Source organism: Vespula pensylvanica, chromosome 3 (genome assembly GCF_014466175.1).
Source record: "Vespula pensylvanica isolate Volc-1 chromosome 3, ASM1446617v1, whole genome shotgun sequence".
NCBI classification, from domain to species: Eukaryota; Metazoa; Arthropoda; class Insecta; order Hymenoptera; family Vespidae; genus Vespula; species Vespula pensylvanica.
The window spans coordinates 4,766,056-4,790,490 of record NC_057687.1 but is presented as its reverse complement, the minus strand read 5'-3'; the positions used below and the strand labels follow the sequence as shown (position 1 = coordinate 4,790,490).

Below are 24,435 nucleotides of genomic sequence, written 5' to 3'. Positions count from 1 at the left end.
ACGTTCCATCGTTGATGATAAACAGCATGTATATATATATAGATGTGTCATTGATAAAATCTTTTTCATCGGATTGCAATTGGCTTAACGCACAAAGGCCTTCGAGAAAATGAAATAACTCGTGAATCGTCGTTCCATCTTCGTCCGCGCGGATTTATCATGGTTACGATTCGAGCCATCCAATTTCATGGGAGTTATCTAGCTTTGTTGTTTCGAGAAATATTCTCATTAAGAGACGGAATTCGTATCTATGGGCACTACATCTAACTCGAACGTACAACAATCACCGGCTGTATCGACGCGTGTAATTTATTTCTCCCTTCTCTTTTTATCTCCCGAGGTTATTTCCTTCCTTTATTTTGCGCCGTGATTAACGTCAGAAGAACGTAGCTCGAGGCTCGAGTTTTTTCAAAGAATTTCTAGAAGCCTCGTTCACCCAGTAACGTTCTCGTTATGCTCGTCGACTTAATGAGAGGAAAAGCAAAACCGATGTTTCTCCTAGAGAACCAAAAACGATACGTGGTTAGATATACGAACGTGCTTCTAAACATATTTCGAAGTTCGATGGAAGTTCGATGCGCTCCGATGCGAAAGTCGATAGACATGATAGCTCGACGGATGAAACGAGTCGTCTCTATTAAGAATGAAAAGAAATGGATCAGATGAATCGCCACAGTAGAAATGATCCGTGTACGATCGGACGTTGAGTCAGTCCGATTCTTTCTCTTCCTTTCTTTCTTTCGTTCTTTTTTCTTCTGTTTCTTCCTCTTTTTCTTTTCTGGTGAACCAAAACTCGGTATAACTCGTTTCCTAGATCGTCTCCTTTTTTGCTTCGGCGTAGTTTTATCATGTCCAACGTATAGACACGTTGAATTTCAAAAGGGTGAACTTCCCTTTGCGTATGTTTGATTCATTATTGAAAAGAGGAAGGAAGAAAAGAGAAGAGAAGGGTGGAGAAAAAGAGAGAGAGAGAGAGAGAGACAGAGAGTGAAAGAGAGGGAGAGAGAGAGGGAGATGGAGAGTAGCAGAAGGATGGAAAGAAAGAGACTGTCCGTGTAAAAGGAGAAGCACCGTGTATGCAAAAGCGATCATAAGCTTTTCGAAATGCCAGAGGAGTAAGCTGTATAAATTAATGACCTACACTAGTTCATAGGATTCTCCGTGTCAACGGCTCTTAATCCAAGCTTCTTCCGAGCTAGTACCGTCCATGGGACGTAATAACGATTGAATTATCGTAACGACAGCTTACACGAGCTGAATCGTACGTAAGAAATTGAATTGCTCTTATAACTCGGTGTGAACGAATTCATGTTACGTCAAGAGCGACGTCGTTTAATACTCTAGATATGTACGTGCCATAAATTAAATAAATGTCGGTAAATAGGTTCGACTTGCACTCCGGATATCTACCGAGTCCTCTTGTTCTCCTTTTTTTTTTGTCTTTTTATTAATATCTCTCGTTTCGCGTCACGAGTTGTTAGCATCGTCGCGCATATAAAAAAGAAAGATATTCGCGTCGTCATGTCGCGCGATTGTAAATAGAAATAGAGCAAAAAAAAAGTAATGGTTTTCGACGTGTATTCCATACGAAACTTTTCCACCTTCCTCTCATCTCACAGTCGTCGTTGCAGAAAGAGACAATGGCGAGAACATTATAAAACTAATGATACAATTTCATGATGAGATGATATTAAGACGTAGGTTATAATCCGACCGAATACGAACAAACTTTACAGAAGGGAAGAAGAAAGAAGAGGGAAGGAGAATCGTCTTCTTGCTTTCTCGTTAGATTTCTTATTAAAATAGGACAAGAAATTAGAGCTTACGTTGCTACGTGCGAATAAGACGAATAGAAAGAGGAAAAAAGAAGTAAAAGTCGAGAGAGAGAGAGAGAGAGAGAGAGAGAGAGAGAGAAAGAGACAGAAGAAGAGAAGAGGCGGCAATGGTATAATCGAGGTGACACGGAAGCTACGCCATGTTTTTATCATTTAATTTTCCAGACAAAGAAGTCGTACCAGTGGCAGCAGCCACCTTCTTTGTCGGAGGTTAAGTCCAAAGGAAGCTGCGCTCCTTCGTTGGGGACGTTATCTTCTTCATTTGCCTCCTCTAGTTAGAAGACGTCCCGCGGGATTCTAGATAGTCCTCTCTCTTGTTTCGAGAACAAAGACTCTTTTCTTGTTAGAGCTACAAAGGAGTTTTTTCGTCATTCCGAAGAAGACAGCCAGTCGTGATTTCGAAATGACGGTATATTTCTGATAGGACGTTGATAAAAATTTTTAGAAATTTGTCCGAGCTTTCGATAGCCTCTAGAGTACGTTTATTGAAAGCTCCGAATGCTCGGAATTTTATCGGTGCCTGTCATGGGGAATAAAAAGCATGGGAAAGATAAATCTCAAGGGGATGTTATCGAACGTTATTTAGAGGATATTTGATCTTGATTGATCGCTGGAGAGAAATTGTGTCGGAACAAACGTTAGCGTGAGGAACGATCCGTTGATTTAGACTTGCCTCTGATAGGTAGGTATTCATTGGAACAGAAAATAAATTACTAAAAATACTACTTGCAAAATTTTTGTTCATTTATTATTATGTATTTCTCTCTTTCTTTCTCTATCTCTTTCTGTCTGTCTATCTGTCTGCCTCTCTCTCTTTCTCTCTCTCTCTCTTTCTCTTTCTCTCTTTCTGTCTCTCTTTGCCTCACAAAAATCGTCAATTATCACTTTTGACCCAAACGTGCTCGGCTAAAACGATTAATATATCCAATGCTATATCCAAACGAAGCAAATTACATTGATAGTAACGTGATACCGTCCGACGTAGAAAAACGTAAACCATGCCGATACAAATGCGAAATGAAAAAATACGATATTCAATAGAATTTTTATAACAACATCTCTCCGTGCATTCGATATATCCTGGTGTTTCATTCGCTTTTAATGCCGTTTTTTCGTATAAGTCTGCGTGCCATTTATACGAGAGTTGAAAGTGGTAGAGCTCATCACGTACAAGTTACACTCGTTTATTCTTTCGTAGGAGAAATTTCCATAGTAAGATGGGGGTAGAAAGAGAAAGGTAAGGAGCGAAAGGGAGCGAAGAAACACGGAAAGGGACCGTCCTGTATTGGAGGAAACGGAGTGAGAGAGAAAGAGAGAGGAAAAGGAGGAAAGAAAAAAGGAAAAGCGAGGGAAACATCTGGGTAGACTCGTATGAAAGTTTAAACCGATGTTTTACGATGGCTTTTTGTTTTGCGTGTTTTATTGAGCAGAGACCGGATATTCACGTCAATCTCGCACTCTCGCAATCCGCGGAGGAACCTTAGAGACTGAGCCGTTTGCTACGCTCTTTCTTCTTTCCTTCTTTCCTTTCCTCTTTCCCTTCTTTTTTTCATTTCTTTTTCCCTCTCCTCTTCCTTCTCCTTTCTCTATCGTCTCACCACCGCACCCAGGACGTATCACCTCACTCTCCCTGTACCTCCGATATTTGCATCTCTATCTTTTTTCATAAAACTTTCAACACGTACCACGCGAAACAGAGACGACAAAGAATCGAGAAATAAGAGCGTTCGAGAATCCTTCCTTGTCACTAGTCACTAGTTTTCTTCTTTTTTTTTTTTTATTGTACGTTTTAGAAATAACGCGAGAAAGCTAGTAATCTTATTGTGGAAAACAATTCAAAATAATTTAAACAATTTTAATCGATAAAAATCTCTTTCGAATCGATAAAGACGATGGTATCGATGAATGTAAAGTTTTCTTGTGGCGTTTCTTTAATTCAAAGCAGGTCGAATGTATCACAGAAGGGTCCTGGAAGGATTATCGGTTAATTGGAATCGTTTACGAGTTTGCGCGTAAATAGGCCAAAGATTCCCTCGTCGCTCGGGAGATCTCAACGCTCATAGGTGCAACAAGAAGAACAAGGATAGTCGTTCGTCTGCGCATCCCTATACCTATACAAGTGTGGTGCATTGCTTTATACGAATAGAGAGAGAGAGAAGGAGAGAGAGAAAGCGAGAAGGAGAGAGAAAAAAAGAGAGAAAGAGAGAGAGAGAGAGAGAGAGAGAGACAAAGACCATGGATAGAAAGAGGCAAACGTGCGGCGGGTACTTACTGCTAGGATGTCAAAGCAGCCCTCTAGGGACACGCCAGACCTCTTGCCTACCGGACTCTTTTACAAGAGCCCTCCGTCGTTCTCCAACCTTCAACGTAGCGCATAGTATATTTAATTCTCTATCTCTGGACCCTCTACCCCACTTTGCGATTCTCGTTGGCTCCTTGTTTCTTATTTCAACCATCTCGAATTGTAATGCTAAAACTTCACGAGGATTTCTTTCTCTTTTCTCTTTTTTTTAACTCGTCCTTCGTTATTTCCACATCAGGAAAATAATATCGCGTATTTTCCATTTGGAAATTATTTCGAACATTACTGTCCGTACAAGTCGAATTTATCGCAATTATATATATGTGTGTGTGTGTGTATATATATATATATATATATATATATATATATATATATATATGTATATTATTTTAACCGACACGGTCAGGTCATTAAAATCGATAGAATATGAAATAATATTATTTGCATTGATAATTTTAACGCACGAATGAATCTAAAATTTATGAAATCGTATACGATAGATGTCTGAAATGAGAAAAAAAAGGAAACAAAAAAAAAAGAAAGAACGAGAAAGAGAAAAATTTTGGTGAAGGAGGCATGGTCGAGCCGCCACCACTGCCTTGCCACTTTCAAACTGAAAGAATGTAATTACCGAGAGGATCAAAGTCTACGAGGTACACGTCCATGACCTGTCGCTGTCTTCTCGGTGCGGAATTTAAATATCGACGGGAAGAATTCGCTCGTCTGACTCTTCGGTTGCTTCACTGCATTCGCCACCTTCTTTCGTCGACTGCTACCGTGTACCAGTTCCGACGGCGATGCCAGTCAAAGCGTCCTACGACTGTCGTTTCAAGCTTTTTCTACTTTTCCTTCTTGTCCTTTCTTCCTTTCGTTCTTCTTCTTCGTTTGGAGAAAGAACGAAGCTTCACCGAACGAAAGAAACAAAGGAAGTTATCTACTGTCGGCATCTTTCCTTCTCATCCCACTCTTCTTCTCTTTCGGCACGTGGAAAATCGTTAAAATACACGAGAATCTTCTAAAGCCTTACCTTCAGCTACTCTTAAAGCTTCTAAGAGAAAGAGAAAGAGAAAGAAAGAGAGAGAGAGAGAAAGAGAAAGAGAAAGAGAGAGAGAGAGAGAGAGAGAGAGAGAGAGAGAGAGGGTGAAAGGGAGAGAGGAAGGGAAACGAAGTTCGTGAACCGACGTCGAGCACGTTTCCTGAATCTCATTCGCATGCTAATATTGCGATATCGAACGAATTTATACTATTATTACGTACTCCCCTTCGTAGAGGAAACTATCTTATTTAATCACATTCTACAGAAATTACTTTCAACTTGTTAGTTTCACCCTGCGCTTTATGAACTTCTTCGTCAAAAGCATTCTTATTTGGTTGTGTTTTGCTTTCTTTTCTCTTTTTTTTTTTTTCTTGTTGAATACATTATAAGTTAATAATGTTAATATTCATAGTATTTTCTTCGTAGGAATACAATGAAAAGAAACATTAAGCTAACTAAAATTTATACGTGGATTTGATTGAAGAATGATATTTCAAGATAGATAAATGTTTGATTAACGATGAGTAGGATGTTAGATCCGTAGGATTATTAAATCGTTAAAACTAATCGATAGTCTCGATAAAAAAAAATCATAGCGATCGTACGAAAAAGCTCAGATTCTGTTTCTATAGATGGACAAATTTCGGTTTGCAAAGTCACGAAGGTGTTAAGGATCAAAAATTATTATAGCGTTATCGAGGCGTTAATATCGACACTTTTCATTATATTATTGTACTTCATATCGAGCTTTTAATCGTTCTCTCGTCTCCGTTATCCTTTGATTTTTTTTTCTTTTTCTCACATTATCTTCCTTTCTTACTTGTTTCGAATTGTACGTTCCACGATATCGCGGTGATAAATTGTTTCTGTTTGCTCTTGCCTCGTTATCATCTCATGTAGAATAAAATATACATATCGATGAAGAGAAGATAAAAGATCGCCTAACTCGTTTCTCGATTTTCTGAGAAGAAGGACAAAGAAGCTTTATTATTTCTCGGTGGAAGTATCTTGGCACATCGCCTTTCTCTCCTTCAGCCGTATTTCTCGATTCTCTTTTCAATTATTTCCGATTCGCGAGGCAAACTCAATAACGACCGGCGCGCAGTCTCACCAAATTCAGATCCAAGTAGGACTTAAAGTCCGAATTTCGAGCTCGGCGGGGAAATGAAAGATTTAGTGGGTAGTAGACATTCGATCGGTGTTTAAATATGTACATCGGGTATTCCATTTGTGCGGAGACGAACCTTACGTCCGAGGAATTTGCAAACATTTACTCTCGTGAAACTTCTTGCTGGAATGTGGGGGAACAAACAGTATCGAATAAATTCGCTATTTCTACGCTTCGTTCGCATATATGCTTTGTATTTTCCGATTTTACCAGAAGTCGGTTATGCGTTTGCTTCGATGCATGTATATGTACGTTGGTGAGGTAAGAAGAAAGATGGTGATGTATATTTTGACCGAGACAAATGGAAAGACGGAGAATAGGAAAAGCGTGTAGAGACATCGATGAAATATTTGACGAATGTCCGCGAGAAAAGGAATTAGGCGATGCAGTTGGTGCGCATAACGCTCGTTCATTAGAGCTAAGCACGGAGGAAAGGAAAACTCGCGGGAAACATTTGCGAGAGGGCAAAAGAGGAGTAGGTCGAGCCACGCGTTTAGAATGTTTCACGAGGAGCCACTTGAAAGGGGTGAAGCGCATTCCATGGTGGGGATGGTTCTCGGTAAAGAAGCTCCTAGGGTAAGCTCGTAGCGAAAGCTCGTGGCGAAAGCTCGAAGGTAGCTTTCTCGCTTAACCTTAGCTTCTCTGTGCATCTCTCTCTCTCTCTCTCTCTCTCTCTCTCTCTCTCTCTCTGTCTCTCTCTGTCTCCCTTTTTCTCTCTTATGTGCACCCGCGTACGTGCTTTTTGTCAGGAATGCTTGGAGCACGGCTCGTCGACGAGCTAGCGTCTCAACTATGAGTAAACTGCGTTTTACGTGGCCCACCGTGGGGTGAACGCGTGAAATTCACTCGAGAAAAGATCTTATCTTTAAGCACGAGCCACTCGTCTTTTCGTCCTCGTGCATTCGTCTTTTCTCTTCCCTTTCTCTCTCATACACTTACCTTCCTTTCCACTGTTCCTCTTCCTTTTTCTTCCTTGCCATCCTTGAAATCCGCTCTTACGACTCTGGTACTCTTTGCTTCGGAAAAACCTCTCCTCTCGAACGTTCTAACCATTTTCAGAATTTTAACTTCTTGACAAGATCGTTACGTTACTTGTCTTTCAATTGAACAGAATATTTAATAACCACAATTTCTCTCGTTTTATCTTTCTCTCGTTTTGTCATTTTCGCTTTCGTATTTCAAGAATTACTCTCGTAAAACGATCCACGTTGATCCTGAATTAAGATCGGGTGTTAAGATCGGACAAGAAGCTTTACGTTGATTCGAATAAATTTTAATCGAACCATACTTTACTACAGTGCGCTCTTCGCGCTCTTGGAATTCGGTAAGACCGAAAATCGTTCGAGGACACGCGCCCTTGGCACATGCAAGTGGAAGCGATTTACGAGGATTGACTCTTCATTATTTAGGAAAAGAGCTACGCCGGGAATTTAGGGTGAATATTTGTCGGTGACCTTTCACATACCGTATTTAAAGGACACTCGTAGTGGCGCCCTTCCAAAAATGAAAAAGAGAATTAAGTAGAAGGGCTAAGATATACGGACAAACAAACGTTTGTTTTGTCCCATGCGTCTTATATATCTTCTTTCCTTTTCGAAGGGTTTAGCTATCTGGTAACTTTTTCTGACGAATAATTAATAATTGATAAAGTTACAAGTATCTCTATTTTACGACGATTCTCTAACACATTCTATACCGAATAGGTAGTAACTCTCTTTATATTTACTTTATATTTACCCATCAGATGAGAGGGCCAAATAGCATAAGCAAAAAACAGTGTCTTCGATCGTAAAACATGTTTTCGTATTGCAAGAGACTTGACGACATATTTGTCAAATGGCATGTTGGACGTGAATAAATCATAAAAGTCTATCTCGAAACACTGCTTGTACGTGGAATAAATAATGTTATACGAGAGTGTCCCAGGCTATTTTAACGCTCACAATTCTAAGTCTCATCTTTTTTTATACGAAAAAAGGAATTTTATTTCTGGGAATATTTTCTTTTTTATATGAAAAGTTATTTCATCAGTTAAGTATATAGATTGATAATCTCAGTTTTCTAGATTTTCAAGATACATATATCCTTGTAGAAATATATTTATCTTAAATAAGGATGACAAGAAAAGAAGAAATCTGTAAATGACATACTCAACAATGAGTTTTTGATAAATATCAAAAATATAAAGGAAAAAAGAGATGGGTGTAAAATGGTAGTGACCACATTTGTTCGATTCTTTCTTTTCCTTATCTTTCTCTCTCTCTCTCTCTCTCTCTCTCTCTCTCTCTCTCTCTCTCTCTCTCTCTCTCTCTTTCACTGTCTAAACCCGTCCCATTTAAATTGAATATCCGAAGATCTTTTCCATTCGCACAACGATCGGTGAGTGCTTTCATCGTCGATTCGGATATCCCCTTCGAATGCAACCTTATAAACCGTCTATGTGTACGTAAGAAAGAGAGAGAGAGAGAGAGAAAGAGAGAGAAAGGGAGAACGAGAGAAAGAAACATAGAGAGAGAGAGAGAGAGAGAGAGGGAGAGAGAAAGAGAGAAGAGGAAACAAACGAGTGGCACTATAATCTTGGGCACTACGAGCTAAGCCGAATACGACTAGGAGCAACTACCCCACGAAAAGAGGGTGAGATAGAGGGCTAGTGGTAGTAAGGAGTATGGGCTTTCTCGTATATGCTAGTGTGGTGATACATAATAAGATACGAACGGAGAGCATGCGGTATAATCATATATCATAGGTTAGTGCGGTACGGCTCGGAGTATTTCTCCTTCTAGTATGTAAGAGAAGCTACTTGCATCATCCTCGACGCAACACACACGCAAATATACACCGACGTCCTGCAACTTGCTCTTTCTCCTTCCACTAACCATTTATCGAAGAAGAAGCGAGAGACACGGAGAGGAAGTCACAAAGACTGAGAGAGAAAGAGAGAGAGAAAGGGAGTAAACCGAAACTCTGCATCTCGTATATAACATCAAAGATCCATCGTTACACTCTGAAGCATCTTTTAAACTTTGTTTGATAAGAAAAGCGAAAGGAATATTATCGCGTTAAATTTCTTCAATGTGTTTATTTAAAAGAAACGAGCGAAAATCGTTTGTATACTTTGTTTCTTTGCCCTTCAACGTCCGACGTACTTATAACTACTTAGTTTGTTTACGAGTTTGATAGGTACGTGGAAAAAGCTATGAAACATTCAGGGTCGAGTGTTAATGTTCACCTTAGAATCTCAGTTCTTTGTTTACCTTCAAGGCAGATAAACGTGTGTGGACGCTCCTCCTATTTCTTATTACGCATTTAACAAAAGATTTACATATTTGTATCTCGATTGGTTTTACGAATAAAATGGACATTTGTATGATGGACACTGGCCGAGTTTTCAATGGGTAAGTACTAGAATTGTTACTCTAACTATACTTTTTTTTTATCAATCGATTATTTCGTGAGATCCGTCAAGTAGTTCATTGATGCATCGCGAAGGTTTAATATAGCGTACAAGGAAACCTCGTTAGTAGCGTTGATTAATGGTCTTTACATTTCGAAATGTAACACCAAATTCGTCGTGCATACGACTTCAGAGCGAAAGGCATTAGCACGCAATTTGTGTTTCATTATACCGAGCCGTCAGTGTATAGACCCTTTCTCTCTCTCTCTCTCTCTCTCTCTTTCTCTCTTTCTCTCTCTTATTCGTCTTTCCCTCGGTCGATGGTGCGGGAACTTCATCTGTATTAGCATAGCAAATGTAATTAGGAATACTCAAAGTGGTAAAACCAGACTTCTGTCTACAGTTTTGTACGAGAATGGTTTGGCCGGTCCTGTCGCGAGTGTAAAAGAAAGAACGAACATGGAGTTTACATTTCGGTTCGACCGCAGTCATGTGCCCTCGTACATGTTCTGTGTAGCTTAAAATGCGATTGTTTCGTTAAAACAGATAATAGTTATACAATTGTTTTTCAATTAGATATGACAGATTAGAAATCATTCGCATATACGTACAATAATATTAAATATATTTATATAAATACATAGTAACATTAAGTACATTTATATAAGTACGTAATAATATTAATTATAATATTATTAAGTAATAATATTAAGTATAGTTATATAAGTACGATATAATTTATAAATAATGTTAAGAAGAATTACAAATTACTTTTAAATCGAATACTGCGCAATAATAATAATAATAATAATAATAATAATAATAATAATAATAATAATAATATTGGTATAATTTACTAGCGATTTCGGGAGCTCATATCGATATTTCACATACACATCCCAAAGCCAGACAAACACGTAAAAGTGGTCCTTTCGTAATTTCCCGAAATGGGCTAGGCCTCCGGTGAGCTCACGCGAGCAAAGAAAGTAAACGTTCCCGTAAATTACCGAGTATGGCATTTCCGTGAGTTATTATAGTGTCGGGGTGAGAAAGGCGGGAAGTATTGGTACGGACTAATGGCGCCATGTGGTTAGAAAGTAAGAAGATATAAGAGAACGCAGGATATGGCACACACGAAGTGACCGAAGCAGGCAGCGACTTCTACACGATCGTAACGTTAGTCAACGATGAGGGTGGAGAACCGACACCACCCCTTTAGTCTCCTCTTGGTGGTGGTCCGAAACGGCCTTGCGCCATTAAACGTACTTATATAAGATACTGGTCGGTGGCCGACCAAAGTGAGGAGAAAGAAAGGGAAAGAGAGAGAGAGAGAGAGAGAGAGAGAGAGGGAGAGAGAGAGAGAGAGAGAGAGAGAACATCAATCAAGATAATAGGACAATAAATATCTTCTCAGGCAAGGCGACTTCCCGGCTAAGGTCAAAAGTGCAGCAGCTTGCAATTTCTGGCCGATTTCTCTCCTCCCAATTCGTGTTCGCCAGCTTTGCGATAACTCACCCTTCGCCGACTGCAATATGTAATCGGCCAACTATCGTTTTGGATTGGAGTCTCGATAGTGTCGTCTGCATCGAACGAGTAAGAAACTATTTCAAGAAGACAAGAAAGCGTTATAGGCTTTCTTAAATAATTGACATTACAATTATATCGTTCGTGAGATTCCGTTCGTAATAAAGACAACGTAATATAAATAATAAATGCGATTATTTCGTTCGCAATAGTATTCCAGAGTTAATAAGAGGGAGGAGTTGCAGTTTCGTATGGGATTCGATAGGTATATAGAAAATATCGAACGAGCTCGAGATACCTTGGGAAACGATGTTCCGCTCGTAAAGCTCGGCCTTGTATATAAAGCGGAAAATATAATTTCGTTGTGGCTATCAAAAAGAGTCTTCTCGTTCGTCATAACGAAAGCGTTCGGAACGCCGGCTAACGTTCGGTGTAGAGGTTAGTTGTGTAGCAATGGAAGGAGGAGAAGGAAGAGAAGGAGAATGAAAGAAGGAGAATAGAGAGAGATAGGTATCTGTATCCAGAGAGCGAAGCAACAGCATAGTCGGCCATTAAGGACGGGGCGTTGGGATAAAATCGCGTCGGCGATCAGAAGATATCTCTCGGAGCGCGGAATATCGTTTGGAATAGTCGTAAATAAATCGTGTGGTCGTATTATAACGTGTTCGTATAGTACGGATACAGAAGCGTTATTTAAAATGAAAGTTTGAAAATACACATAGAATAATACCGCGAGAAGGCGCTTCCGGAAACTTAACTCTTTAATATATAAATATAGCGGGGCTTGGATTCGAGGGCATAAGGCGCGTGTGCATTAACCGTTGAAAACTACGACATATAAAGTTGCTTTGCTCCCCTCGTCTCCACACCGTATAAACTATAAAACAACGGGCTCTGGGCAACGGCGGACGACCTCGGCGTGCAAACCCGGGCTAACTATTAAAAGTTGCAAATTGCTGCAGACACACTGCGGGCCCGTCGTTAGCTCCGCGCGTTCGCCCCACGCGTGCTCTCCGCGAGCGTTACCACCTTTTGCCCACTACGCTACTTCCACCCTCCCCACCCGCCTCCTTCTGTCCTAACTTACTTACTTACCGGACTTACTTGCTTCCCTTACTTACGAAGTCACCCGCTTACTTACTTATTCCTCGCTCCGTATTCCTTATCCTTTCTTCGCCTTGCTTTTCTCCAGCTTTTATTTAACGTTACTATCCCGCGAAAGAAGCTATCCTCCTTCTTTTTCTTTCTTCTATGTATTCACCTCTGGTCGAGTGATTTTTTACAAAATAGAATGATAGAAAAACGGATCTGTCTCTTTCCATCTCGACGACGATTCGCTAAATTTGTCTAGGTTTACTTTTTCACTTTCCCAAGGAAGATTAAATGGAAACGCGTTGGAGGAAACACTTTGCAAAAGACAAATCGTTTACCGTTAAAATTCGTACTCGCCGTTTTGTCGGTGGCATCGTATGGAAACGTAATCCTTCTCAGTAGAATTAAATGACCCCGAAAAATGATTTCCATTGTTAGGATTATATCCCCTTCGTTCGTTCGATCGTTTCTTTTTTTATGTTTCCATTTTTTTCCTTTTCCTTTCCCCTTTTTTTTCTTTTTATACTCCGATGTTACGACATGCGGACGTTATTCATGAGCGACATTACACGTTTATAGTGACGGGACGAGTTCGATCAACCGTAATACGAGAAAAAATTTGTCCGATTTTTAGCGCATTCGTTTAATTGTGGCATTCCATCGATATATTTCAATGACCATTCTACAGCATTTTATGATCCGCGGTGCATCAATAATCGAACAAAGCCTCGGCATAAACGCTTTATCGAGCTCCACTTCTCGTTGGCAGACTATTTTGCCACCACTCGCGCGTTTCGCCATAATTCGGTTCAATTATCATCGAACGTATCGATTTTGGGAGGGAGTGAGAGTGGTAGTGGAAAACGAGAGCCAACCATCGTGAGTGGTTAGCATTCGTGCCCCATGAATACTATGCGATTGCATTCGCGAAATTCGTGAAAAGTGCGTTTGGCTTTACGCCCCGAGACGTAATTTAAGTAGCTCTCGTTCGAAATCGGATCGGCGCGAACTCGAAGCCGATTATAAATGTCGATTATAACTGGCAACGAACGAGAGATCGTCGGTGAGATTTAAATTATTCGATGAGATTATCACTCGACGTTCGAAATCACTGATTAAAGACGCCTAGTATGAATTATAAAACAAGTTACATGCAACGAATTTACGAGAATTACATCGATTAATTGGAAATCCTCGGATCAATGTTCTCGATTCATTCAAGATTGACACACTCTAAGTTACTCCATTATCCATCTCCATTTGGTAATCTCTTCGAGTGTCCGAGCGACGTTCAACAAGCGGACGCGTCGAACACATCGTTTGCAGGACGCTGCAATTACGCTGGTATGTCCTCTAATTGTATGCAACTTGTTTACGAACCAATACATCTTAAAGCCAACATCACTGTTTAGATATGTATCGTTTAATCTTCATCCGTCTATGCGTATTTGAGGATAGCTCGTATAATAATAATAACTTTGTTATCCAGCTACGTTACGTTGAATTCGTTATTGTCGAATTTATCTTCAAAACTGACTACTATCGACAGAAATCTCGTTTATTCCATGGACCTTCGTTGGACATTGGACTCCTTACGAAATTGGCTAAATTTAGAAACCATTCACGGATCGATTTTAATTTTAATTCCAAATTTAGTCTCGACCGCTGTTCAGATTCTATTACTTTTAACTTTAGAATTCGAACGGATGAGGATTGGAGAGTATTTTGCGTATCTCGTGGTCTCTGGATGGACATCGGAGTTCTTGCGAAACGGTGTTAATTAGAAACCGAAATTTAGAAACAGACCGAAATGGATAGGTATCGTATTCAGTATATGGCCGAACGTTGCAGAGGAAATAGCAACGTCGACGAGGACCATGGCAACGTCCAAGGGAAATGAAAAGTAACGATTCAATATCAGCACGACCACGGTGTGTCGTGTACCGAATTAAGCTCGTACTGATACGAACAGAATGTCGTCTATGCTGTTCGCGCCATTTTTTCATTATCTACTTTTTCTCTTTTCTTCCTTTTGCAATCTTTCCCTCTCTGTTTGCCCCTTTAATCCTATCCCAACGTTTTCTTCTTTTCTACTTACTACGCGCAATTAGCGCAACTGTCAGCAATTTTTAATTTCGCATTTCGTCATTCGAAAACAATATCACGTTTTTGTTTGTAACCATCGTTTCTCAACGTAAACTCTTACTATTGTTAATGCGTGCGTTATCTGAATTATTCAAATGAGCACTAATAGCCCGGAAGATATTCTACGTTCGTAGCAATTATATATCCATTATGTGACATTATACAATGCTCTCGATATCGTCGTTATCATTCGACCAATTACCATCATTTATGTACGATTATTTTCCTTGTTTTATTTTATCAAATGTAATGCAAATCGAAAATCAAAGAGAAAAATTTAGACATGGTATAGAAGGTTCGACGAGCGATTCGAACGATTCGATGACCAAATGTAAATCCGAAAACGAAGGTCACCCGTATAATAGAAAGTTGGACTATCGAATTAATCGTTCGCTTTTCACGCTTTATCAGGGCGATAAAAGCAAAGAGTTCTTTCGTTCCCTTAACTCTTCGTATTTTAGTACTGCCATTTTTCTCTCCTACCTCGCCTCTCTCTCTCTCTCTCTCTCTCTCTCTCTCTCTCTTTCTCCCTTCTGCTCCCTCCCTTCGAGAGTGCTTACGATTTCAGCAAAAATGACTTTTACTATCTATCGAAATATCTTGGATGGCAAAAGGAGGAATCGTGTATATAGAACGTCGCATAAAGAATCCGTTTTACGGCGTCTGTTAAGACCCGACGATAGCCGACACGTCCCATTTCCGGTGGCCGACGCCGACTGCTATCCTCTACAAGGATAGTGTGGAGGAAGAAGCACTTCCGCATTGGCGCGTATCCACACTCGAATTTAAAAGTATGAACCTCCTTGACAGTAGCAGTATCACCACTGGACAGAAACACTTTCACATTCGAGAAAAGTCTGAATAAATATGAATAAATATGCTCTTGATACTATAGTCGGTAAGTCGAGAGAATCGATATATCTCGAAAATTGCGAAGAAAATATATCCACAAAAAAAAATTCCATTTATTTCATTTCGTTCTCTGTTCTCGTTTCCCATTTCGCGAATTAAACCTTCCTTTTATTTTTAATCCGAAAGCACGTACGACTAAAGAACTTTTCCTCCTTTCGAATGTTGCAGGAAATGAAAGTTAACTGGGCGACATCGCCGGGCAACCAACCGAAGCAGGACACCAGCAGTGAGTACATTCAATTTTAAGATTCTCCTTTTCGATACTCTTTCTTCTTTTATTCCGTACTCGTTTAATCTCTTTCGTTTAAATGTATGGTATAAGAGAACTATGTTACAATATTTCGTTCCTTTTTCTCTTATATATATATATATATATATATATATATATATATGTATATATAACTTTTATGAAGAAGAAGGAAAGTTTCTTCGAAATTTCCAGAAAAAATTCACAATGATCACTGTATTAATTCGTCTTATTAGCGTAATCTCAGCCTTTCGTCATTTTGGTATTCATTAAAGATTTATTTGCCGTATTTGCTTCGAGCGCACATTTAACACGATTATATTAAATGCATTAGCTCTGCGTGCAGGTAATCGCAATGGTTTAAAAACAGTATACTTTTTTCATTTCTCGTCAAATTTTTGTCATACGTCGTAATTTACTTTCATTACGGTCGACCGTTGACATATACATTGATTACTGTACTCATACATAGCTAAAAACGTTACAACCTTTGCCGATAGAACTGCAGTCAATCTTGGAATGCAATTTGCATTTTAACTGACGGTTATTTAACGCGTCGTTCTTTTGATGAATGGATAATCGATTAACGTTAATTAAAGAGAAAACTAACGTCAGTATTACGAAGAAAACTCAATCGAAAATAATTAAGATTCTTCTTCAATTAAGTTAAAAAAAATTATTGTGTATCCACGAGTAGATTTAATGAATCAATTGATTATTTTTCTTCTTAAATTTAGAAGAAGATTCACGAGGAGAGCTTAAAAGTAAAAAAATCTTTGGCAAATTTATCCGAAAAATTTTTCTTTAGAATATGAATATTCGCGAGTTCGTAAAGTTCAAGCGCTCCGGGATACCGCTTTATCGTTTCAAATATTGCCAGAGTATACGCTTCTATGTATTTTACAAACTACGACATAAAACTTGGAATAATAGCCTCGTGCGTTTCTATAATAATGTCTACGTACAAGGGTTACAACGGAAGCGCCACTGGTTAAGTATTAAGCGTACGTCACTTCGTAAGTTTTTTTTTCTGTTCTATTACGAAACATAGTCTTCTCTCTCTCTTGAAAGAAAAAGAAGAAAAAAGTACACTTGATCTGATTTATCTCAGTGTAAATTATTTTTACATAAAATAAAAGATGATACTTTTTTAACCGTTCCATGGGAAGAATTCGAAAAAGGATTTGTGTACACACATATACTATTTATGTACCAACAAGTGTTAAAAGATGTCCATAAATGGCACGTGTAGCAAGAAATCCTGTTTATGCCGTCACATCCCCGTAAATTCAATGTAACACCCTACTCCGAATCGCTAGACAAAGACACTGAGTATGAGACTGTAAGAAGGTGTTCTTTTCGTGAGTCGGAAAGACGCGAGGATAGCATAAATGTAAAGTATCGGATCGGATCCTTTCCCTCTTTTCTTTTTCCTCTCGATACGCGTAAAAAAAAAACGCATGTAGTCCTCGAGATCCCCATAATGTACGTACATATCTACCTAGAGGTACACGTAACGAGTGTACGATCGCATACGAGTGTATATCTATGTACGTTGGGCGTCGAACGCGTGTGCGTACTTGAAATTCAGTGAGAGCCGGTGGCAATATTTAACTCAGTCTGAAATTCCTCTTTTTATGGACTTGTAAAACCGTGACAGGCACATGGGACCCGATCCCGACGTTTCTCTTACGCCCATCCCTTCTCTTTTCCTCTCTCTCTCTCTCTTTCTCTCTCTCTCTCTCTCTCTCTATCTCTCTCTCTCTTTCTCACATACATACATATACTCTTTTCTAGCAAGTTGGCCTTCCATCCAACATGCTTCTATCTTTATCTCTCTTTCTCTATCTCTCTCCTCACCCTTTCTATCCTACTCCTCCACCCTCCAGTTCCGCTTCTTCGACCGCTTCGACCTCCGTGTTCCTCCTCTTCCGACAAATGCAAAACTAAAACCGTATCTCCCCCTATTCTCTCGGTAAATATGGCCAGGAACTACGCTCCACACGAGCAGCACCATCGTCATCCACTCTTCCTCTAGAGAAGGCGGGTACTTCTTTTTCCACTGTTCGACCAGCCACCCTTCTATCCTTGCGATGAACAAGAGAGAAAGAGAAAGCGAGAGATAGAGATACAGATAGATAGAAAGAGAGAGAGAGAGAGAAGGTGTATCGGTGTGCAGTGGCCGCAACTGGAACGAGGGTATGTTTTACTTTTCCGCGAGAGACTGCTAGTAAACTCCGACATTGGTGCACCTGCGCGCATCCCGCAACTGCAAAGCTGCGTCCCGCAATCGTCTACGTGGAAAATGCGTGCATACATCTATGTACGAATGCATGCATGCACATATGTATATATGTATGTACGTCTACATGTATACGTTTGGAATTTACTCGACTGAAAGTGAAACTATAGTAGCAGCTTTCGAACGAGTGTACAGTTTATTCTACCGTGTTACATATTTTATACGTAATTATTCTACTAGTAGATGATCTATTTAGGAGAATAATGTTATGTCTATGGAATAGCATAGGTTAAAAGTTTGAAAGGATATCAGTAACCAGTAAGTGTATTTAACACGTTCAGATAATTTCGATATCATTGTGTATTTCGTTAACGTTAATACATAATAAATGTATTTAAACGCGTGTATATACATTCTAGAGCAATTCCCTTCGTTCTCTGTTTCGTAGCTAATCGACTAAAGAGAATCTTCGGAGAATTCCAGTGATATCGTAATGGGGAAATCCCCATTTAGCAAGTCCTTGTAAGACAGCATAGTATAAAATTGTTCTAGTTCCGGATGAGTCGCAAGTCACGGAGTTGTAAGTTACTTTATGAAATAGGAAGAGAAAGAAAGAAAGAAAGAAAGAGGGAGAGAGAGAGAAAGAAAGAGGGAGAAAAAGAAAGAGAGAGGGAGAGACAGAGAGAGAGCATCACGATGTATAGGCCAGGAAATTTAACGCCAGGATACGTTGACCAAGGGCGACAGTGTGCCGCTTGCCATTGTCTCCATTTCCAGCTTTTACTCTCTCTCGCTCTCTCTCTCTCTCTCCTTCACTCACCCCTTCCCTTTCTCTTTCTCTTTTTCCCTCCCTTTCGTCGCATTTTGTTAGTCCCTCTCGTTATTTTTCTTCTCTCCCTTCCTATTTTTCTTTCCTTTCTTTTTAGCAAAGTTACTACCTGGGTCGACAACGAGAATGCCACGGATTGTGGTTTGTTAACGGCTGCCTCGAGGAAAGTGGAGATTATAAATTTGCGTTTTAAACTGACGCATATGCCGCGAGTTCTCATATCCGAATATTCATCTTTAACGACGTCCGATAGAAAATTAAATCAGCTATTTTCATTCGTAAAAATGTGTTACTAGATTTTTGTTGCTAGATCTAATAGTTTCGATTGTTTATCAAATGCTTTTTTAATCTTTATAAATTTTCCGTTCAATTAATTAATATCTTTGGTAACAGGCCACTAATAACTCATTTAATTGAATATTATGGAACTGCAGGAGATTTGTATTCGATCGTGGGTGTAATTTTCTCAGGGTGAACCGATTATACGAGAAGCTATCGATTGATGTGTATGTCATGTTACTGTATCATGCATCGAAGTAGTACACAATTTGCTGTAATTCGTATCCCTAGGTATCAGATGTTCCGCGGTATACAAGAGAGAGAGAGAGAGAGAGAGAGAGAGAGAGAGAGAGAGAGAGAGAGAGAGAGAGACAAAGACAGAGACAATAACATTTACTTGCTATACTGTACAAGTATACATGAATATCTCGTGTAACTAAAATTTACACTACGGTGATTATTGCTTTACAATTACAATTGTTAGAAAGCTTTACAATATATCCAAACTTCCGAGATAATGTTTGCGCATTCAATCTTCGTATTAACGAGCACGGAAGATACGTATGTTTTAGAAAACATACTCGTTATCCCATACTCCCTTAGTTCCCCGTTGAAAACATACAACATTCGCAAACTAATTTTACGGTATATCGATTAAAGGTTATCGAAATGAAAATTAATAATTAATAATTAAGCCATTAATTATACGCTCATGCATTTAACGCAATAGAAAACATACTCACCAATTGAAAGAGATATTCGGTATTTCCTGTGATAATTCGGATCTCTTTTAAACTCCTATTGAGTTTAAACTTGGTTTTTGACAATAAAGAAACAAAAGGAAGAACAAGAGAAAACGAAAAAGCTGCGTACCAGTATAATTACTATAGATAATACATATTACCCTTTTATAATTACGAACCGATACTATCCAGTCAGAAAAAAATTCTTTTGTATACTTTTCCATTTCAAATAACAATGTATAATTGTAGACGAAAATAACGGATATTTCGTTGGTTGTTGCTTTAAATAGATGGGTTTACCTCCCAACGAATTACCTCTTTTACGATTGAATGCATTTATACGATCATCGATAGAAATAAAACGATGTCGAAAATTTGTTTACGATAGAAAGAGAGAGAGAGAGAGAGAGAGAGAGAGAGAGAGAGAGAGAGAGAGAGAAAGAGAAAGGGAGAGAGAGAAAGAGGGGAAGAGAGAGAGAGAGAGAGAGAAAGAGAGAGATAGAGAGACTGAAACGACGTGAGTGGAAACGAGAACGAGAGAAAAGAAAGATCATTTTGTACAGAGAGAAACAGAGAAGCAGAGAGAGGAAGAGAGAGTGGGATAGAGAGGGAGGATCAGAGAGAGAGAGAGAGAGAGACAGAGAGTCGGATTGGGTATTCGTTGGCTGACTGCGTAATCGTGCATCGTTTTTCCTGCATTATGAATCGCGTCGGGAGATAATCGCGCGAGTATTTACGGGGCTTTTCGGCACAAAGGGGTTACAACGGGAGTCCCACTCGCGCATTCCGTTTATCCCTGGCAAAGCGTTTACCGTTAGACCATAAGCCGCACGCCTTTGCTGTTTATATACATTACTACGGCCGTTATCGTTATTAACGAAATACAACTTGTCGTACGTAACCCTGTTTCTCTTCTTCCCTTCTTCTCTCTCTCTCTCTCTCTCTCTCTCTCTCTCTCTCTCTCTCTCTGTGTGTCTCTGTCTCTGTCTCTCTCTCACTCCCTGTTTCCGTCTCCTTTTTCCTCTCTTCTCTCTCTTTTTTTCACCCTCTCTGTTTTCTTTTTTTTTCAAACCCTTCGGACAACCAGTATTTATAAATTTCATCATTCAGTTGGTGATAATCTTTAAGAGAGATCGTAAGGAAGGCTAATTACAATAAACTAACTGTTTTTGGTTCTTTTGAATCATGACTTATTTATACACTTGTATGTGTACCGGTATATTTCTATGGAGAGGAAAAGAAAGATAGAAATAAGTGAGATGAAAAAGAGTTCCCTAGGTCGATGTTCCAAAGATTTCATATAAAAATACATAATTACGATATACATATGTTTACGACACTGTTAAAAAGAATATCGTAAGAATCGCAGTCAACTTGAGAAGTCCTGAGGAAAAGTTGTGTCGATGTATTTCATGACAATAGTAAAGCAGTAGTAACATTTCAAAGGAAACCGAAGCGCAAAAGGAAAAGGGAACTTTTGCACGGTCGAATAAATATTTTTCGAAAAAGCAAGTCCGCCCTTTTTCAAACTCGACGCAACTTTTTTATCTATCTATTTTATCGAACGTTCGACTGAGGGAGCGTTAAAAAAGGAATAAAAGAAATAAGAAAAATAAAACAAAAAACGAGAGAGAGAGAGAGAGAGAGAGAGAAAGAAAATGATAGAATTGAAATCCTTGTTAAAACATAAGAACCGTGTGGTCAATGTGTACAATGTGTCATTTTTCTAATGTATTTTTTTTGTTTTATTACATTCACAAAATGAAACTTGAACAAGTTGTAGGAAGATTATATTATAAAGGTTTTAATTATAACGAAAATTATAATAGAATTGACAAACTCGACGGGTGACGAAGGAACAAATGAAAAACGAGAGAGAAATGGGAAGAGAAGAGAAGAGGAGAGAAGAAGAGAACACAGGTGTCCGAAGTGGTGTTAGGCAGGGATCCGCGAGTGAACGTCGCGTTTAACCGAGAACACGGAGCAGGATCGACGGACCGAGAGAGAATGGGATTTGGCGTAGGAGACAAGTGCATCGCGTATTCTCTTTGTGTCCTCGACGTTGTACCAAAACCCGCTGGCAATCCCTCCCCGCGCCTATGCACGGCAAACCTCATTTTAGAGACCAGAGACCTCTCTCTCTCTCTCTCTCTCTCGCTCTCTCTTTCTCTTTTACTCTTTGTCTCTGTCTCTATCTCCGTCTCTGTCTCTCTATTTTGCATTCTCGTTCGCTTTCTCGCTCGTTGTTGCAAGAGCATCGCGTTTCGTCCAGTTACCGTCGAAGGCCTCCTGCCGATGGCATTTGTGGCTAGGCCATCGCCATCGGTAAACCACCGTCGCAGCGTTACAACGTTCGAGAGATCGGGTGTCGGCATCATATGGAACGGCCGACAGCTAGAAGAACAGGACACCAGGAGTTACATATATGTATGTACATCTCGGATTATGGGACTTGTCGCTCGTCCACTCTCTACATCGTCGAGACGAATTAACTCGTTCACCGTTGGGACCTTCCATCGTCTCTTTCGTAGTTCTACACTTGGAAAAGCCGTGGACGTGAAAGCTGGTGTCAGAGAGAGAGAGAAAAAGAGAGAGAGGGAGAAATAGAGAGAGGAATTCGTTGATGTGTTAAAGCGAAAGTTAAATATTAGAAAGTAGAATTAATCGAAAATAAAAAAATGAAATAAGATGTTAACTTATAGGTACTTTTGAAACTTATTCGCGTATCGAGTCAACGATTATAGGAAATAAAACTGCGAAGAGTAAGGCGAGTATAAGATACCAATGTAGATTCCTTTTGTTTGCCTCGAAGAAAGTTCGAGTTCCTTCATTAAGGAACTCCGAGAACAGGCCCGATAGATCTCTATCTCTCTCTCTCTCTCTCTCTCTCTCCCTCCCTCTCTCTCTGTGTTTCTCTTTGCAATACGCTTCTCTCATTGAAGTTATCTCGATTGGTAAGGACCTGGATAAATTACGAAAGATTCAAAGTACTTCCTTCGTGCGTCACCGTTTCTTCTTCATAGCCTCGTGTGTAGCACACCAAAGAATCTTTCTTTTGCATTCATTCGTTTTTCATAATTTACTGGGCGATCTTTTTTATGCATGCACTTAATTAACATCGTTAATTCACGTTCTTTTATTACCAAGCGAAGGAACAAAAGAACGTTACGTAACATTACAAAATTTATCAGACGTTTTCTACGTACTTTCTTTCTTTGTACACTTTTCTTATTTGAGAGAGAGAGAGAGAGAGAGAGAGAGAGAGAGAGAGAGAGAGAGAGAAAAAAGAAAATTGAAAAAGAAAAGAAAAGAAATTTTGTCCTCGGTAATATTCTTATATTTTATCAGTGCTTATCAATCAAATATACTATATTCACTATTTATTTATATGATTCTCTAATAAAACATTTGAATTTTTTGCTTTATCCGTTCTTAATCATGATACAGTTACAATAGACATCATTGTAATTAATATCAGAAAGCATAGTATCGTACTGGAGATATGTCGAATCCCGTTACATGTGATTGTTGCGTTCAAACTTGAATGTACTCGACGTATCTGTGTGCTTCTATGACCGACAGTCGCTAATTGGTAATAGAAACTATTCAAAGTGGAGTGATCGCTTCTCATTTGAAGCGAATATACATATAAAGCTCTTCATATTCGAGAATAACGTTCAGATAGTTTCAATTTCTCGCTTTGACTTTCCTGCTCTGTACGATCGGCTTCTCAAAGTAATCTTTCAGAAATGCATTATATATAATATATATCAACATCTCTCTCTTTCTCTATCTTTTTCTCTCTCTTTTTCTCTCTCTCTCTCTCTCTCTCTCTTTCATATTATTTGGTTGTTAGAATAAAGGGGATTATTTAGAGATTGCGAAGGTACAGTGAAGTAAACAAGGGAAAAAAAGATGAGCATTGTCGTATGCTCGACGCGCATTAATTAGTATCAAAGAGACATTTTCTGAATTTTTAACTCTAGTATTCGTCTCTCTAGAAAGCATTAATATCCGTGGATCATACAAACTCAGACAAAGGAAGAAAGAAATAGAAACAAGAGAGAGAGATAGAAAGAGAGAAAAAGAAAGAGGGAGAAAGAAAGAAAGAAAGAAAGAAAAGGTGAAGATTGTTCAAGAGTAGGGGTAAGGATTATACGCGATTTATGTGGAGAAAAGAGAAGGATTTTTATATGCTACTCGCATCTCGCGTACAATTCAACATATACACGAACGGGATTGTGATAAACGCATAGGTGCTATTCTGTGAGCTTTCTGGTAATGCTGACAATGATGGTGTTGGTGGTAGCGATGGTGGTAGTGATGGTAACGGAAGAAGATATTAAAAAAACATAAGGCATGATTACGTTCGCGCTCGCAGCTCGCTTACCTTTTATCCTGGAAAACAATCAGACACTTGTGCAATTTTTAGTCACGGACGATACGTACAGTATGCCGAGTGCAGCGTTACAAAGGAAATCTGGACGAGAAAAATTCATTATTTTCGAGCGCTACGGAGTAGCTTTAAGGATTATTTTCACGTGCGCCCATCGGCGTGTTCGGTTGATGGAACGATACGAGCTTTAATCAAGTTAATGCAACCCGCTGCGTACGCGCGCCTACGAAGCGAAGATTTCGACGCACACAACGGAGAAAAAGGGAGAGAGAGAGAGAGAGAGAGAGAGAG

The 24,435-nt window shown here is 39.3% G+C and overlaps 1 protein-coding gene across 5 annotated transcripts in view; it reads left to right on the top strand.

Moving 5' to 3' along the window:
* LOC122627623 (nucleolysin TIAR) overlaps positions 1-24,435 on the top strand; it is a 386,513-nt gene that overhangs the window by 151,021 nt on the left and 211,057 nt on the right. For all 5 annotated transcript variants that reach the window (XM_043808893.1, XM_043808891.1, XM_043808897.1 and 2 more), the window contains one exon: positions 15,577-15,634. In XM_043808893.1, coding sequence (XP_043664828.1) covers positions 15,577-15,634 — 58 coding nt within the window. The remainder of the gene's footprint in view (positions 1-15,576; positions 15,635-24,435) is intronic.